The sequence below is a fragment of the Puma concolor genome, chromosome C1 (genome assembly GCF_028749965.1).
Source record: "Puma concolor isolate L17-30 chromosome C1, mPumCon1.1.hap2, whole genome shotgun sequence".
Classification (NCBI taxonomy): domain Eukaryota; kingdom Metazoa; phylum Chordata; class Mammalia; order Carnivora; family Felidae; genus Puma; species Puma concolor.
Window position 1 is genome coordinate 100,782,272 of NC_141674.1, and position 18,883 is coordinate 100,801,154.

At 47.0% G+C, this 18,883-nt stretch overlaps 1 protein-coding gene across 2 annotated transcripts in view; it reads right to left on the reverse strand.

The window, feature by feature from the left end:
- Positions 1-18,523, reverse strand: part of VTCN1 (V-set domain containing T cell activation inhibitor 1) — a 64,064-nt gene extending 45,541 nt beyond the window's left edge. For both annotated transcript variants that reach the window (XM_086717936.1, XM_086717937.1), the window contains exon 1: positions 18,404-18,523. In XM_086717936.1, the coding sequence (XP_086574062.1) occupies positions 18,404-18,435 (32 nt within the window). In that variant the 5' untranslated portion in view covers positions 18,436-18,523. The remainder of the gene's footprint in view (positions 1-18,403) is intronic.
- Between the last annotated feature and the right edge of the window lie 360 nt (positions 18,524-18,883).

The window sequence follows — 18,883 nt, forward strand, 5'->3', positions numbered from 1 at the left end:
CCTTCTATTCCCTCTCTACCCCCAAAATCTGGGGCTGTGTTCGTGCAGATGTCTTCTATATGGGCACTGATACCATGGAGCCGAGAGCAGCAAGGAGACGCATCTGAGTGGCGCTGGCCCCCCAACCGGTCCTATCTCTACAATGCCTCCAGGCAGATTCAGAGAGGATTACTATTTTTAGATGTGGCTGCCAAGATTTCTGGGCCTCCTTTCAAACCCTTAAGAAAGGATCCTTCCCCTATCCACTTTAACCAATTATACGGTGTTACCCCAAATGTGTAATGTTATCATTTCTCCAGGTACTGGAGTAACTAGGGGGCAACTCCGTGGCCTTTGTGCTGAAGCATGAAGTTCCCAGGAAGACACCACATTCTTTGAGCTCACTTGTAAGCCAGACAGCCTCCTCATTCTTTTGTGTACGGCCTAACTCTGGATGGTGCTTGAGGGAAAACGGTGGCAATGTGTATCAGAAGTTATCTCGGTGTCCTCATTGTCCCTGGTACATGTTTCTATCACGATGCCCATCCCTTCATATATATCAAGTGTATAAATGATCTGTTTATACACTTGTGTCTCCTTTGGTCTCCTCTAAACTTCTCAGTAACGGGCAGTGTATCTTTTTGTGTGCGTGTAATTGGATGTTAAGTTTAACGTTTCAGCTGAGGCTCCAAGATACGGTAGACGCTGCATACCAAAGCAAGATACCACAGCACTATGCAGATTTTTAAAAGGGGATCTTTGACAACCACTTCCAGAAATCTTAGCCGCCTCAACCAGGTGAAGGATTTAAAAGGGGCTCAGTGTAGGGAGAGAAGTTGCGTGAGGTAATTTCTGAGGCTGTAACTCCTCCCCAATGCACAAAGCACAAAGTTGGGGTGCAGCAGTGAAACACCCACTAGAACCGAAATCATACTTCAGGGATTTAATGTGGTCTAGAACAACTCAGTGAGTGATACAGAGACAGGGGTTCAGGTTGGGGGAGACGGAACACAGAGCTGAATTTGGGGGTCATTACCCTTTCACGAGGCAAGGAAGATGTGAGTTTGTCCGGTGGGCCTGATACCCTAGAGCTTTGAGTCCTCACCACAAGCAATACGTGGGAGAGGACACCTGAGCGCTGAGAGTCATGTGAGAAGTGCGCCTGCCGTGAACTAGGGGCCAAGGAGGCATCAGCCATCTGAAGGAGAGGCCAAGTTTTCATGACAGCTTTCAGAAGGTTTGGATGGAACTAGAGGGTATCATGCTAAGTGAAATAAGCCCGTCAGAGAAAGACAGATATCCTATGATTTCACTCATATGTGGAATTTGAGAAACAAAACAGATAGCATAGGAGAAGAGAAAGGAAAATAAGATAAAAACAGAGAGGGGGGCAAACCATAAGAGACTCTTAAATACAGAGAACAAGCTGAGGGTTGCTGGTGGGGTGTTGGGTGAGGGGATGGGCTAGATGGGTGATGGGCATTGAGCAAGGCACGTGTTGGGATGAGCACTGGGTGTCATACGTAAAAGATGAATCACTGGGTTCTACTCCTAAAGCCAAGACTGCACTGTGTGTTAACTAACTTGAATTAAAAAAAAAAAAAAAGGTTTGTCATGCATTTCCCTACTATTTGAATGCACTTCAAATGGCAGAGAGAGATAAAAATAAAATTGCGCTTTGATTATAAATTATTAACCTGCTGGTCATGCTGAATCAATGTATCAGTCACATTTATTCCCCTGAGTGTCAGACATAGTGCCTGACTAATCCTAGGCATTCGATAAATACCGAACTGAGCTGATCTAATTTTGGAACGTATCCTTCTTCTACTGAACCAAAACATGTCCACGAGGCAGCCCGATGGAATGGCGGTCCATATTTTTATTTCAGGGTTATCTCTCCTTAAATAAAAGATTTTACATGAATAATTAAAATTAACAGCTAAATATAAACATGCATTTAGAAATCAGCTCTTAATTATTATCCATAAATATTGTCTAGCTCGAGGGAGAGGATCTTATTATAATCTATATAAAGCCCAGATATCTTGTGGTCCAGTTTTTGACAATGTCACAAAGAAATACTGACCCAATGGAAAAGCTTCACTGAAACCATTGGACATGTAGGAAAACATCAAAAGGCATTACATGGACAGTGCATGGCAAAACTTCTTAAAAAAAAAAAGAAGAAGAAAGACACCCTCTTTTGCAACTTCTATCCTTTCTATTGGCTTCCCAAACTTTCCTTCTTTAATGTTTATTTATTTTTTTTGAGACAGAGAGAGACAGAGCATGAATGGGCGAGGGGCAGAGAGAGAGGGAGACACAGAATCGGAAACAGGCTCCAGGCTCTGAGCCATCAGCCCAGAGCGCGACGCGGGCCTCGAACTCACGGACCGCGAGATCGTGACCTGAGCTGAAGTCGGACGCTCAACCGACTGAGCCACCCAGGCGCCCCTCAAACTTTCCCTTCTTGAAATTCCCCAAAACTCTCTCTGAGGTCTACTCCCTGGTCTCTTCTCCCTCGTAGCTTTCTATCTATTCTCACCAGCAAATCCTCTCTCCTCTCTCTTCCACCTTCATCAGTTTTGCCTGTGTGGCTTACTCCACTGAATTCATAATTATGAGCTGGAGGGTGGGGAGACTTAGCAGAAAACACCAAGATTCTCCTGAGGGGTTGGGTAGAGAAGGAATAGCCTGTGAATATTCCATTGTTTTCTCTGTCCATATAAGAGACTCGCAGAGGGCAGCTCTAGTAGGAGTATGGCGGACAACTGACCCTCTGTTTTACTACCTCTTGGGCTTTCTCCACGCCACGGTCCCTCCCATCTTTAGCTTGATAATAAAATGAAACCCTATAAGAAATTTAGCCCTTTGGTTTTGTTACTGATTAAAATGTATAGTATAATATTTTATCTCATTAATCACTGTCTAGTGTGCCTGAGTGTAAATGAGTATATTAGTGACTTTACCGAGAGTAGGGTTGGATGAGAAATTAAGAAGGAAACTAAGACATGAAAAAGAAAGCCTCAACAACAGGGAAATGTGGGAACATGAGATATAAAATTTGCCATTTTCGGGGCACCTGGTTGACTCAATCGGTTCAGCGTCCAACTTTGGCTCAGGTCATGATCTTGCAATTTGTGAGTTTGAGCCCCGCGTCGGGCTCTGTGCTGACAGCTCAGAGCCTGGAGCCTGCTTCAGATTCTGTATCTTCCTCTCTCTCTGCCCGTCCCCTGCTCACGTTCTACTTCTCTCTCTCTCTCTCTCTCAAAAATAAATAAACATTAAAAAAATTGCCATTTTCTTTTTCAAAACGGTGGCAAAGGGTTAGTGCTGGTCCTGGAAAAGGCCTATGTAGACACTATTATTTTGGGAAGTTTAGATGGCTGGTAGGAGTGTGAGTTGGTGCAAACTTTAGGGCGAGGAGAAGGGGGACAGCGTCTTCACATGCATCAGAAGGCATACGGTGTACCTTGTGAGTTTCCATCCTGTAATTCTAAGAACTCATTATAAAGAACCAACAGGTTCTTTAGATGCATTTCCAAGGATGGTAACTATACGGTTGGTTAGGGGCCCCTGGGTGGCTCAGTCAGTTAAGCATCCAATTTCAGTTCAGGTCATGATCTCACAGTTTGTGAGTTTGAGCCTGGCATTGGGCTCTGTGCTGACAGCTCAGAGCCTGGAGCCTGCTTCAGCTTCTGTGCTTCCCTCTCTCTCTGCACCTCCCCTGCTTGTGCTCTGTCTCTCTCTCTCTCTCAAAAATAAATAAAAATTTAAAAAAAAATTTAAAAAACCCCAACGGGATGGATTTCCAAGGATAGTAACTATAGTGTTGGTTAAAATTAGCATAGTAATTGTGGGCAAATCATTGAAAGCACCCACATGTCCAAGAACAGAGAAGTGAACGAGAGAATTAGGGTTCATTATAGAGGCAGTACTATGCAGTGGTAAAGAATCACACTTCCCAAGAATATTTATCTATATGAAAAATGTTCACAAAACCAATATGTAGAAAGTAGTTTCTAAAATAATATGCACTGTAGGGTGTCACTTATTAAACATAGATACCAAGAAAAAAGACTGGAAGGACATAATAACGGTGGGTATCCCTCGGTTAGGGATGATAGAGATTTTGATAATTTTTTTCTTTTGTGCTTTTCTGCATTTTCCAAAGTTTCCACACTAATCCCACATTACACTTGTAGAACAAATAAGGGAAACACATTTTGCAAGAGAAAACACTAATTTCTTTAGGTTTGACCTGTTTTTTAGATGGTGGGCGAGCAGGCATCTTTCAAAGTGATGCTCTCAGGAAGCAGTTCCAACAGTTTCCTGGGTCAGCTGTTGCACTTTCAGAGGCAGAGCCAGGACCCAGCGAACATGTGCTAGAAGTTATACATAACCGGTCTGCCTTCCTTTATGTGAGCAGACATGTTCTTCATAACACAATAGGCTGTTCACAGCTGCCCTGCATGATGGTTCAAGAACAGCCTCAGCTCTAGGAAGCCCAGCTGGGCAGCACCAGGAGCCCCCAGAATTTTCAGAAAAATGAAAAACCCTTCCTTCATAGTTTGACACCTTTTGGGAATGCCAATGAAAGCCCACCATCCTGCAACTCACTTTTCTACAATTGTACTTGCCTTAAGGGTAGGAAACAGGGAAGGTAGCAGGATCCTTCACACATATCAAACATTCTCTTACAGTCCCCATTTTTTCTGCCTCTGAAAATTAGCATTTACATCTTTATTAGAATAAATGGAAGATGTTGGGGTCAGTATTAGGGAAACTATAATTACCTCTTTGCTAAGTTGAGCATTTTGTTGATCTAGGAATTTGCCTATGAGAAAATGTCAACCTGGAAATATGAGAAAACAGCCAGATTTATCTTTTTTTTCAGTTTTTGTCATGGTCAAAAGCTTTCAAAGTTTTGGGATTTGTTTGTGGGTTTTTTTTCCTTTTAAAGATTTTATTTTTAAGTAGTCTCTAAACCCAATGTGGGGCTTGAACCCACAACCCCAAGATCAAGAGTCGTGTGCTCCACTGACTGAGCCAGCCAGGTACCACAACACTTTCGAAATTTTAGTCTTCTCTTAGAGTTTGAGCATGGTTAAGAAGTTTGGGGGGACCTCTTTAAGGAAAAGGTCCTTCTGGTACCTCAAGAGAGCCAAGAAGCTTATAGGTTTGCAAAATCAAAACACCTCCTTCTTATACCAATATCCCTTTTTGCTAACACTTAGAGTTTTACTTCTAAGGGCTTTTAAAGAAAGGCAGTGGCATTTAGGGTTTTACACAGAGGCTCCTGGGGAGCTGGACTCCAGAGCTCTTGACAGAGTACAGCCATCAAGCTCTTGGACCTAAAGGGATTGGCCTCATGAGGTCCAACTTGCCACCAGCGGGCCACCCCAACTTCCCTAGCTCCTCCAACCACCTAATCTTAGTATTAAAATAAAATAAATTTCTTTCTAAACTAGGAAAGGGTATAGACTTTGGAGGCAGATAGATCTACACTCTATTCTCAATTCCCTTTGTATATATTATATTCAACAGTTGTGACAATGGATAAGCAGTGAAATTTATGATCCCTTGCAGAAAGTGTAAGTAATGGGCCTCACAGAGTCCTGCCATTAACCAATGGCTTCCTGACTTCATCATTTCTCCACATTCATTTGAAAATCATTCTCAAAAGTGACTTGATCTCATCTGCTCATTTTGCACGTCTTCTAATCTTCCCCCCAAGTATCCACCTTCACTTTCTCCTAGCACTCTCAAGCCTTAATTTACTCAGCTGGAAAGTGGGAGGATAAAACCCAACATCTCCAGTTGTTGAGGTTAAATCCAGCTCATGCTGATCTCTCCAGATGCCACTCTGTTCCCTGCTCTGCCTTCCCCCTTGTCTTCCCATCTTGCATCACCTCGTAGGCCTTGCACTTCGCCTGGATGTTCTTTCCACTTCTCCTTGCTTTGCTAATTCCCACTCAGCAGCCACCTCCTTCAAAAAGTCTCTCTGACCATGCACCATAATCACTACCATCAACGCTGGGTTAGAAGTTGATTCCAAAGCATTCTGAAAGTGGCCTGCAGTGGCACTTTGCTTACTCTCTCATAACTGTGTGTTTACTTATCCGTCTCCTGATACACGACTATAATCCTAGGATCTCTGTTGCCAGGTACAAAGTAGATGATCAAATAACTATTTGTTAAATTCATCAATAATGTATGTGGAGCTTGTGGAACTGTATTGATACACAGGAAGAACCCAAATTTGGAGGCCATGATTAAAGGTTGTGGGGCTTCTCATAGGGTGATCCCAGTAGAAGGCCAACACTAGAATTGACATAAGTTGCTGTCTGAGAGATCCAGAACGTGGGGCTACATTCCTGATATGCACAGACTCTTTGAAGCTGGACCCAAAGGGAAATGGACAATAGGACATGTATGACCATTGCTTTTAATCCTTCTGCCTGTTTTTTTTTTTTTTTTTAGTTTATTTATTTATCTGAGAGAGAGAGAGAGAGAGAAAGAGAGAGAGAGAGCAAGTGCGGGAGAGGCAGAGAGAAGAGAGAGAGAATCCCACGCAAGCTCTGTGCCGTCTGTGCAGAGTCCGATGCAGGGCTTGAACTCACGGACCGTGAGATCATGACCTGAGCTGAAATTGCAGGCTTAACTGACTGAGCCACCCAGGCACCTCTGACCTTCTGCTTGTTTTAAAGTTCATGGTGTATGGGTTTTGTGTGTGTGTTTTTTTTTTTTAATTCTCTTCTTCAAATGGGTGAGACAGCTTCTCAATTAAAGATGTAGACATGTCAAGCAATGCAAGAGATGCCTTAGGGCAGTTTTGGGAGGTCCATTTATTGTCATTACTTAACAGGAGAAATTAAGCAAGTGACTGGCATAAGATTACCCAATATAAATTTGGAAAGGGAAGTCAAGTCAGGACCCCCAGCTTCCAAATCCCACCCTCTTCCAATCTACCACGAAGCAGGAGAGAAGTAGCAATGCCCACACCCCTTCCCGTTGCTCTCAGAGCTCTCTGAATGCTTGTAAGACTATTTGACTTTTATGGGGAGAAGACAAAAGAGATATGAGGGCCTGCAAGATGATGTGGCCTGTTCAAGGCTTATCCGTGTGTGCTCTTTGGGCAAGCCTAGGTCAAAGGCTTTGTTTTCACTTATATCATGAGAAATCAAAAAGGCTTGTTGTTACCCTTCCTGGCAATTGAATGTTTGTAGCCATGCCCCTGACAGGTTAGGGATTTCCTTTGTAAGGATGCTCACTCTAGACAGTTGTCTTCCACCACAGGACACAAAACTGTCAGGGGACCATTCAATGTCGTTAGTCCCAGCAAGCCACGATTCACAACTTTGATTAACGCTATGCTGTCCTAAGAAAGCAACACCCTATCCTTCAACTCTCATCTTCTACTTCCCAGAGAGTCTTAGATAGTGCCTACCAATGCCTAACACCTGCTAGGTGACCAGAGGGGCTGACTGATGTCAAAATACCTAGTCCCTCCACAGAGGGTCAGTCACAGGTGGCCGTTAGGTAGCATATGAATGACAGAGAAGCCTGTTAGAGGCTCTCTCATGGGAAGAATTCCAGACAGTGGCATGGTGTGGGGGGCAGTGGAAGCACCGGGGATCTAGTCCTGGCCAAGCCCCTGTCTCACTCTACTCTACCTGAATCTACCCCATCCAACAATTTCATTGTCTGTCATGGACATTTGGCTCCAGTGCCTGGAGAACAACAAACTCACATTGGCTATGTGCCCACGTTCTTTATAGAGCATGTGTGAGATGCTCCCTGAGGCACCGGCAGCCAGGGCTGAGTCTCTTCTCTGCATCCAGATGTGCTTAACTCACCTCACTGGTGTAAGCAGATTAGATGAACACCTATGAACTGGGATGATGATAATACCCGGAAACGATGAACTAATTAATAATTATAATAATGAGAGGGCAGTCAAAATAATACCCATGTTTATTTAGTATCTGTCATTTGAGGAATATGGCATGAGCCATTGATGTCACCTCATGGATCCTCCCCACCCTTTAGGAGGGAGAGAAGGGCAGAAGTCAGTTACAAAAAAAGCTTATTTGGAAGAAGGTTCATCAAGGAAGAGCTTGACTGTATAAGGGGAATATCTGAAAAAATATGACTTCGGCTTTCAAAGACGGGCAGGCATTCCCTGGAAGGAAAACCCCATCCTGCTCTTTTTCTCCCGTGCTTTTGCTCAGGCCTGGCTGCTGCTTGCACACTCCCACCTTCTTGCACTTTTTTTCTATTCATGACTGCCGTTCTCAATTACCCTGGCCCATAGTTTCCCAAAGTGTGTCTGGTGTTTATTAATAAGTATTATTTTAAAAAGGATTACATTTTCATAACCTTGGGTCAACCGCAATCAAACAGATTTCTCTACCGTTAGGACGTGAAGATGCTAATACGCCTAAGTGAATGTCCCAGAGGAACACAGGATGAACCATTTGAAATTGCCATTTCCATAGGGCAAAAGCCATTGAACATTGGCAATTTCACATGGTCCAACCTAATAATATTCAGCACTTCCAAACTTGCTTGACTGCAGGACTCTTCCAGGAAAAATTTTGTTGCAGCGTCAGTGCCCTTTAGACTCATTTGGGGAACCACGGTCTTAGGTACTTAAATACAGAGATTATTAGGGGCTTGAATCAAGCATGTTGCTTGGACCCCATGATGCTCAGATGTGACCAGATGATGGTCCAGTGGAGTGAGAAGACAGATGGGGGGATTCTGACAGGCGTTAGGGCTGTTTCCGGGAAGCGTGGCCCAATATGGCCATCCTCCTATATAGCACTTTCTAGTACACAACTTACCCTACCATCCTTATGGGACTTCATCCCAACCCTGAAGCTTATGCCAGCCCCTTTAAAGGATAATTGTCCCTATGCCATTATATTTTGTTCCTGGGCCCTAAGACTTTTTAGCAGAGTAGAGCCAATCATCAAATATAGGACATGGGGGCACCTGGGTGGCTCAGTGGGTTAAGCATCTGACTTCGGCTCAGGTCATGATCTCACGGTTCGTGGGTTCGAGCCCCGCATCGGGCTCTGTGCTGACAGCTCAGAGCCTGGAGCCTGCTTCGGATTCTGTGTCTCCCTCTCTCTCTGCCCCTCCCCCACTTGTGCTCTGTCTCTCAAAAATAAATAAATGTTAAAAAAAGTTTTTTTTTTTAAATATAGAAAATGAATGGAAGTCCTCATACCGGAGGCAGGCTTCCCGGAGGAAGATCCTGGTGGTTTCCAGTTGTGGGGGGGGGGGGGGGCAGCAGAGGGATGGCTACCCTCAGACTAGGCCCAGGCTTGGAGAGGCAGAGGTAACCCCAGGAGACCATACCAGTGCCACAGGGGAAGGAGGGTGGGAAGCAGGGGTGGGGTTTGGGGAATCAGGAGAGTGTAGTACCATGGAAACCAAGAGAAGAAATCATGAAGTAGGTAGTGGGACATCTGTGTTGAATGCCGCTGTGAAAGTAAGATGAATACAGAGAGGTCAACATCAGGTTTGGCAGGGACAGGAGCAATACCTTGGAATAGTGGGGACAAAGCTGTGTTCTGCAGTAAGGATCTGCTAAGCGCTTTATGTGATTTCATTCACATAATTCTCACAGTCTTATTATGCAGATTCTAGTATCATCCTCATGTTACAGATGCAGGGCCCAGGTACCGGGAGGACCAAGAACCCGCCCAAGGCCACATGGCTGGAAGGTGGCAGAGCTGGGATTGCACGCAGGCAGCCTGGCTCCAGTCTGCGCTAGGAACCACATCATACTCCCTCTCTGATGCCGCAGATCTCATCAGCAACCCCAGACAGCTCTTTCGACAAGTTTGCTGAGCAGGGAAAAGAGACGTGGGGTGAGAGCTGGAGAGTCTGTGAGGCGAGAGAGGGTTTTTCCCTTTAAGATAGCAATGGGCTGATGGGGACAGGGATGACAGAGGAGCAGAGGGGAGACCGAGGATGTTGGCTGGCGGAGGTGTTCTCGAGCAGGCGAGAGCAGAGAAAAAGGACGCGGATGGGTGTAGCAGGTAGTTTTGGGAGTGAAAAGATAAAGGATACCTGTCTGCTGCCTCCTATTTTCTTAGTGAAGGATAAAGCAAGATAATCATCTGAGACTGGGGAGGGGAGGGCTTACAAGAGGATTGAAGAGAAGAGAGGTATGAAATGGCCATTTCAGGCGGGGGTGGAAGAGAGCACAATGAGGAGGCCATAGGAAGCTAAAAGAGACAATTCAATACTTTAAATTTTATGGATGCTCTCTCCCTTTCTCAAATCTTTCATGGTTTTTAGTGTATGAAATTTTTCATTCTAAACCTGCAGGAAAAGAAAGAGGGGAAACCGTCTGCCCTTTCCCCCATTACTGCTGTGCTGGGAGCAGTAGGAATACATTTGGAAGTGATGGGCTAGTAAATCTGAAACGTTCCAGGCAGATGGTTTGGGATTGCGGAAAGCTAATATAAAGAGAAATATAACCTGGGTTTCTTACCTGCAGAAACTTCATGTTTTTCCCTTTGTTTTCATCAAGGCCCACCTGTCCCTCTTTAGAACATTTCTTAAGGAGAAATGTGGAATGATAAATGAGCCCAGGTGAAATTTATCTCTGTCCAGATGAAATCCTTGTGGTTTCCCTGAGGAACCAAGGAGTCCAGAGAGAACGCTAATACAGAGCTTCTGGAACTTGAGCTCACGTCGGCATCACCTGGATGGCTTATTAAAACACATTGCAGGGCGTCTGGGTGGCTCAGTCGGTTAAGCGTCTGACTTTGGTTCTGAGGGTCATGATCTCGCAGTTCATGAGTTCGAGCCCTGTGTCGGGCTCTGTGCTGACAGCTTGGAGCCCGGAGCCTGCTTCGGGTATCTGTGTCTCCCTCTCTCTCTGCCCCTTCCCTGCTTCTCTCTCAAAAATAAACACTTGAAAAAATGAAAAAAAAAACCACAACACATTGCTGGGCCTCACCCCCAGGTTGGGATTCAGTAGGTCTGGGGGATTGGTAAGGGGGGGTTGTGTGTGATAATTTGCATTTCTAACAGGCCCAGGTGATGTCACCTCTGCCGTCAGGAGACTGAACCCTGAGTATCATGGGGTATGTTGCCACCTCAGGCGGCCACGGATTTTTCCCGGATCTCACAGAACAGGGACTAGAAAAGAAAGTGTTTCCAGTTGACTGAAATCCTAGAACAATTCAGACACTGAGGTCCCTTAAACCCAGCTGCCACTGTGGGACTTGCCATTCGGCTCCCTATCTCCAAATCACTTAGTTATTCTGTGAAAACAGTGGGAGGGAATAACTGAGATAACTCATACACCCAACCGTTAACCCAAACAAGGTGCTGCTTGGAAACTTTCACGTGCATTAACTCATTTGGTCTTGACAACAACTCTGTGACATAGCTTCTGTTATGAATCCCAATTTACCGAGGAGGAAGTGAAGACACAGAGAGGTTAAGTAACATACTTGAGGTCCCCCAGCGAGGGAGTGGAGGGCTGGAATACGAACACAGGTCAGACGAATTCCAGTACCAACATTTATCTCCACGTCTTCCTATGTCAAAGGTAAATATGGAGGAAGCTTTGGTCTCTCAGGTCTAGGGACCTTGCTGTTTGGTCAGTTGTGGCTGGCTGGGGTCCAACGCAGTTTTCAGCTAGGGACACTGGACAATATAAGCTTATTGTTGTACCCATGTTTTAAAAACTGCATGACCCATGGGCAAGTTGCACAATTTATTAGCTTAGCAATAAAACGAGGGGGTGTACCGTCTGAATTGTCAAGCTCTGAGAGTATGTAATTCTCACTGAGTTTCAGTCACTTCTTCCTCCTGAGCTCACTCACCTAGAGCAGCTACTCAAAACAACGCAAACCAGGGGCCAACAGTCCACAGGCTCCTGCCTGTTTGGAGGAAGCTCCTTCCTTGGTGGTTAAGAATCCCGGCAGTCACTTGCCCCTGAGGATGTGAGTTTTGCCAGTGAGGAGCTGGGGTTTTTTAAGTCGCGCAAGATGAGGCAGAGCTGAGTAGAAAGACACTTTCCTAGTAACAGTCGGCATAGAGGTCTAAGTGGGAACTAGCTGGTTCCTGCCATTGGCTGGCTGGGGGACACTGAGCAAATCTTCTTGCCTCAACACTGGCATCTTTGAAATGGAGATAATCAGGACTGTGGGGTGGGTTAGCTAATTAACCATTACTTAGTGCTTGGTCAGATCTCCATAGCTCCAACTGCTCCCTGAAGGTTGTGGCTCCTGATGTCAACAGTGCCTCGTCAGGAAGATGTAGATGCTGAGCTTGTATACCCAAGGGTCTCCCAACTCACCTTGTCTGCTTTCATGCTTGATACTGGGAAAGCCAGACATATATTCTAAACCGTAGTCATCCTCAGGTTGAGAGAAGGATTACGTGTCAGACTCATAGACAACAAAGTGAGGTGGGCTGGATTTTTTTTTTTTTTTCAAAACAAGATTCTAGAAAACTGAATATTCTCCAGAGTGTTGTTAGAGTTAACTGTCTTTAAGAGACCCCAGTGGCAATTTATCCAAGTGTAGTCTCCCTAGAACACCTATTTAAGGGATGGGACAGCCAGTGGCGTCACGGAGTTGAGGTTAACAAGTTCTTATGGAGAGCCGGTCACGGACCGAGCATTGTAGAGTGGCAACTAACTAGCAATAGCTAACATTTATAGAGTTCTTAGGATGTGCCAGGCACATAATCATCACGTGTCATCCACATGGCACTAGGAGTTAGGTACTACTGTCACCCCGTTTTAGAACGAGGGAAATTGAGGCTCACAGAAAAGAAGTGTTCAAGGTGGCGGGAGGATTTGAATCCAGGCAGTCTGATTCCAGAGCCCCGCTGTGCAGCCATGGTGTCACACATGGTGGAGCCCCCACGCAACAGTGAACAAGGTGAAGGCCAGACCCTCGAGGGGCTAAAACCCTACTGAGGGAGACAGATGGGCGCCAGGAACAGAAATTCATCAACATGGGCAACCGCAAACATAAAAGGGGCAGTTAACAGCAGCTAGAAAGATCCAGGAAGACTTTGAGGTGGAAACGCCTTGTGAGCTGAATGGAAAGACAGGGGCAGCAACACAGGTGCCACCTGTTTAAGTCTTTCTTCTGATGTGCAGTTTATCTTATTTTCTAACTTCCTGTCCTGTCCACGGGGATGGGCCCTGAAGGCCCCCAAACCTTAGGTTTTGTAGGTTCAGAGGGTCTGAAAGTTGGGCAGATCTCCTATCTCAGTGGGGTTTCAAGTGTCAGCATGGCCTGTGCTGAGATCCTCCCCAAGCCAGACCTTTCATGATTTTCTCATCAGGCGAACTTTCATTGTGTTGCCAAGCGCTGTTTTCCCTGGCCACTAAGGTCTGGTAGGTCTGAGCCAGCCACCAGCTTGAAAACTCAGGGACAGTGGGAAACGAAGCCTCCAGAGCGAAGCCCCTTGAGCTGCTTTTGTTCTGGTTTCCCTTATTTTCTGTTTCATGTGCCTTCTTCTGGTAAAAAGATTCCTGCTACTTCTCCACCCAGTAACTTCCTTCCTTGGACATGTCTTCGTCACTCTGGTTGCTGGTGATTTCCCCCAGTCTTAGAGGCTCCAAAGAGTTGACTTCAGATAGAAGAGTCAGAATAGGACAGATGAAGAATCTAGGGAAAAAGAAGGAAGGAAAGAAGGGAGGGAGGGAGGGAAAGAAGGATGGTGGGGAGGAAAGTGGAATAACAATTTGAAATCTGTGCCAACTGGGCCTCACTTCTGCTACAGTTGTGTCTCTGCTTTCTGGAAAGAGAGCTACCAGGTGTCATAGCAATCTGATGTTCTCTGCTGACCGTGCACACTCAGAGCCCTTCTTCAGGCTTGACTCAGAGGGTCCCTGCCCCTGCTTGACCTCATCTGCATGCAGGATCTACTTGGAAGCCTGCCCTCTTCATTTTCTGGGCAAAGCCATGTGAGTTTCACTTAAATGCTGCATAGGCCATATTTTTATCTGGATTGGATCTCTCTGTCAGTGCCAGACTTTACTGAGCCTGAATGACACCGCTTCCAGCCCCAGGACCTCTATGAAACTTTGCTCTGTTGACATCCCTGAGACTTGTCCATCCTGGTCTCTTCCTACCTCTTCCACTGTGTACTCGCAGCTCTTTCTTTGACTCATCTTCCTTTGCCCACCCATAAAAGTTAGTTTTCTTTAGCTCACTTCTTTAGCTGGCTCCTTGCCCTCTCTCTCTCTCTACGTGTTCTCCTCAGAAGGAATCCCAGGTGACCATTCCCTCAACTGCTCTCCAACTGCTATCTCCAGACCTCACTTCTCCCAGTTTCATGCTTTCCGCTGCCAGTTGAGCATCTCCAACTGGAGGTTCCAGGGGGCCCTCAAATTCAACATGTACCAGAGTGAAACAACTCTCATCTCTCCTCGCTCTTCTCCAACTCACTCTGTGCGATCCAGAAACGTGGGGCTCATGCCCGGCTCCGCCCTTTGCCTCATCTACTCCTACTCTGTACCACCCTACCTGCCCCTCCATTCATTTTTCATATATTACTGATTTTAAGTTCTAAATGTGTCTGGAATTGATTTTCCCCTCCAGATCCCAGCCATCATTCTCCACTTCAGGTCTTCGTTATCCCTTATACTTCTGACAGCAATGGTTTCCCCAGTTTCTCCTGGCCTTCAGGCTCACTGCCCTCATATCCATCCTCTATGCTGCCTCTGGAATAACCCACCCAAGATGAAAACCACCATGATTCCCCCTGCTTGAGAGCCTTCATTGGCTTCTCGTCACAACAACAAACTTTGAGCCTGACAGATAAGACCCACCATGACCTGGCCCTGCCTCTCCTGCTTCATCCCAGTACCTCCTGCCTCATGCTTCTTACTCTGATGATGAGAGGAGAGTAGCTGGTTCATGAGTTCTATTGTATTGTATTGCATTGCATTCTATTCTATTCTATTCTATTCTATTCTATTTTTTCCTCTGCACAGAGTGTCCTTCCCACCCTTCTTCACCAGGATCACACTAACTCATCCTTCAAGGCTTGGCCCAGCCATCACCTGGTTCAGGAGACCTTCCCTAAGGCCTCAGATTAAGGAAATGCTGCTGTTGCACACTGCCTTATTGTCTCATGGCTTATGAACAGCATACTGGAATTATCTGTTTGGGAGTCTTTCTTCTCCATTAGGCTACAATATCATCAATGTCTTAGCCGCCTTTGACCCAGTGCCTAGTCTGATGCACACAGAAGGTATTGAGTTAATGTTATTGACCATAACATAACCCCTTTGAGCAGGGGCCATGACCTTTCTACCCTTGAACTCCTAGCAGGTACTGCACAAATGCTCCATGGGCAAATGCTGTGCCCACTGTCAGCTACAATGGGAGGAGGGGAGGAAAATTCTGATCACACAGCACTGAAATAGACCAAGGTCAGGTTCAGCAGAAACTGCATATTGGTATTCCATCCCTGAGTGGCATCCATTTTTGAGCGTGAGATTTGAAGGTATTAAGCTCCCTGGTAATTATTTAAGAGAGAAATCCACCGGGTCTGCGGAGGTTGGCAGGCCCTCTCTTACGCTCACCCACATCACCGACGGTCATGATCACCTCAATAAAAGGAATTGTTATGAATTAAGAAAATTATGGCAAAGAAAGAGGGTTCATTAGGGCCAAGGGTGGGATGAGTCCTCCAGCCCCTGCTTCCCACTGAGCCTGCCCACTGGTCCTCTTCCTGGTGGCCTCCTGACACAAAAGATCTGCTCTTGTGACTTGTCATGGCCTTTGCAATTGCAGAGCATGAATAGCTAATGAGGCATGCTGGGGCCAACAAGAGGAGCCTCTGTTGATTCCCTTGGGTCTCTAAAGGGTGGGGGAACATGCATTTTGAACACCCACCTCCTGCTAATCCTCCAGCAGAACCAGTCAGGCTGGTTGTAATGTATTATTAGAAAGCCCACACATCCATCCTTGGAACAACAGACCCACTTGTTGCTAGAGGAGTGTTTCACATCTATGGAACCAGAACGGAGGAATGGGGGTGGAGGAGGGAGAGCTGGGACAGGCAAGGCGAGGCGAGTCTGAGGGGAGGGTGGAGTGGGGTCAAGCACGGCCCAGAGGAGACAGCTTGGGGTTCAGAGTTAGGTAGAGTGGATTTAAATGCTGCCCTGCCTCCTGCATACTGTGTCGCCTTGAGCACATGGCTGAACTTCTCTGAGGTGATAATGAACTCTCACAGGCTCAGATGAGGATTAAAGGACTTCTGTAAGGCACCTAGCCCAGGGCGTGGAGATAGAAGGTGCTGGCAAAACACCAGTTCCTCTGATGTAGGTGCTTCCTGGGACATTCTTGCAGGGCAGAAAAGCCTGAAGGGAAGCTCTCCACTACCTGCTCCTTCCCCTGGGAGTAAGGCATGGGGAGGTGAGTGCTGTCTGACAGCCTTGTTGACCACACAGAGCCCACCCCCCAACCCCCCCCCCCCCCCCCCCCACTGCAGGACTGGCTACTCCAGAAGGACCCAAGTGAGGGAGCTATCATTTTTTTTTAAAGGAAAGAATTTTCTTTTTTTCTTTCCTAAATTTTTTACAATGTTTATTTATTATTGAGAGAGACAGAGACAGAGACACAGAGTGCGAGCAAGGGAGAGGCAGAGAGAGGAGGAGACACAGACTCCGAAGCAGGCTCCAGGCTCCAAGCTCCAAGCTGTCAGCACAGACCCCAACGCGGGGCTTGAACTCATGAGCAGTGAGATCATGACCTGAGCCGAAGTTGGATGCTCAACCGCCCAACCAACTGAGCCACCCAGACACCCCTAAGGGAAAGAATTTTCTAGGCTGCCGCTGGGAAGTAACATTCTCTCAGCCTCTTCACAAACTTCCTTGTTAATTTGAGCTTTCCTTTCCTCTCTCCCTCCCTCCTTTTCCTTTCTCTAAAAAAAAAAACACCTAGAAATCAGAGGATTGGTCTCTCCAACGACCCCTAGAGTCCTCGTGTACCAGTCTTCCCATCTTCCTAAACACCATCGTGAGTTATGATGGACATAGAATCATCAACCCTTTCAGGAAAACCCATCCTTCACTTTCCAGCTCTTTCTTTCCAGAAAGGGAAGTGACGTTCTGAGGGAAAAAGAGGCAACTAGAGGTAGCTGAGTGAGAGGAGGAAATGTGAGGGGTGGGCTTTCTTTTTTCCTCGTGAACCCTGTTCCTCCTCTCAGCTCTGGGCCTTCCATCCTGTCAGCTCTACGTGCCTACTGCATTTTCTACTTCCCTCTCATGCCTCCCTACTCTTTCTTTCAATTAAAAAAACTTTTTAATGTTTATTTATTTTTGAGTGGGAGAGCAAGACAGAGACAGAGTGCAAGTGCAGAAGGGGCAGAGAAAGAGGGAGACACAGAATTCGAAGCAGGCTCCAGGCTCTGAGCTGTCAGCACAGAGCCCTACGCCGGACTCAAACCCATGAGCCATGAGATCATGACTTGAGCTGAAGTGGGATGCTTAACTGACTTCATGACCTGAGCTCAAGTGGGAGGCTTAACTGACTGACCCACCCAGGTGCCCCTCCCCTTTTCTTCCTTCCTTCCTTCCTTCCTTCCTTCCTTCCTTCCTTCCTTCCTTCTTTCCTTTCTTTCTTTCTTTCTTTTTTCTTTCTTTCTTTCTTTCTTTCTTTCTTTCTTTCTTTCTTTCTTTCTTTCTTTCTTTCTTTCTTTCTTTCTTTCTTTCTTTCTTTCTTTCTTTCTTTCTTTCTTTCTTTCTTTCTTTCTTTCTTTCTTTCTTTCTTTCTTTCTTTCTTTCTCCTTCCCTACTCTGCCCCAGTCCCCAGGATGGTCAGACCCAGGCCTTAGCAAAGGCCTGCTTTCTCAGCAGCAGCATCTCGGGTCTCGTCTCCTGGGAACCCCCATGACAACTAGGGACCCCATCCTGCAGCTGGGAGTGGAGGAGGGGTGTTGGTGTGGTTTACTCAGCAGTACTGGGAAGTCACGCCCACAGAGAAGGGTCACAGCACGCTCGCCTGCCTCATCCTGGGGACCAGATAGCGTATATAGCACCTTCACATCCCATCCAGCATCAGTCACTGACTCCCTGCCATCCCAGCAAACAGCCCCACACAGCCCTGCTCGGTGCCCCACAAGAGCCTTGATGTCTCCGTGGAGCTCTCGGCCCGATGCATACAAGCCTTGATCCAGAGCTGCCCTGGCGGGGGGCCCGGCCCTCCATGGCAGAAAACCAGCCTCACCCCGAATGGGTGCCCTGAGTGGCTGGGGCGTGATGTTAAGTCAAGTCCAGTTAGGCTCCCGCCAGCCCAGTGCTGGAGCAGATAAGGGTATAGGTGGAGTCCCGTGGGACAGCCCAGTTGTCGTCAGCACTCCCCAGACACCTCACCCCTGTCCCCTTCACCAGGAAGGAAGGAGAAGAGCACACTACCTCCAGAAGATGGTCTGCCCCAGGGAGGCCATGGCCGGGGGAGCGCCCCTTCCCGTGCGTTTAGGGAGCCGGGTGCGTGGAGCTGCCGCCGCCCTCCCGGTGCCGTGACTCACAGCAGGCTCTAGCGCGCCGGCCTTAAATAGTGTGCTCAGGCCGGGAGTGGTGCGTGCGGCCCGGGCGGCTCAGGTATGAGGAAACAGCGCTGCTGGGCAGAAGTCCCTGCAGGCACACAGGCTGCCCGCACCCAGCCAGGCGGGGAGGCCATGCACGCAGGGTTGCTTTCCAGGCCTTGACCCGGTGAGCGGGCGACAGGGGAAAGCTTCCCAGGCCCCCGCTTCAGGGCTTGTGCTCAGCACATGTCTTTTCCTCCTGATGCTGGAAGGGAGCACTGGGCATGGAGATTTAATCTTCAAAGAAGAAAGGGACTGGAACAGCTCAAAGTGACTGGGCTCTCTCAGGACGCTGGGAGGCTGGAGTCCT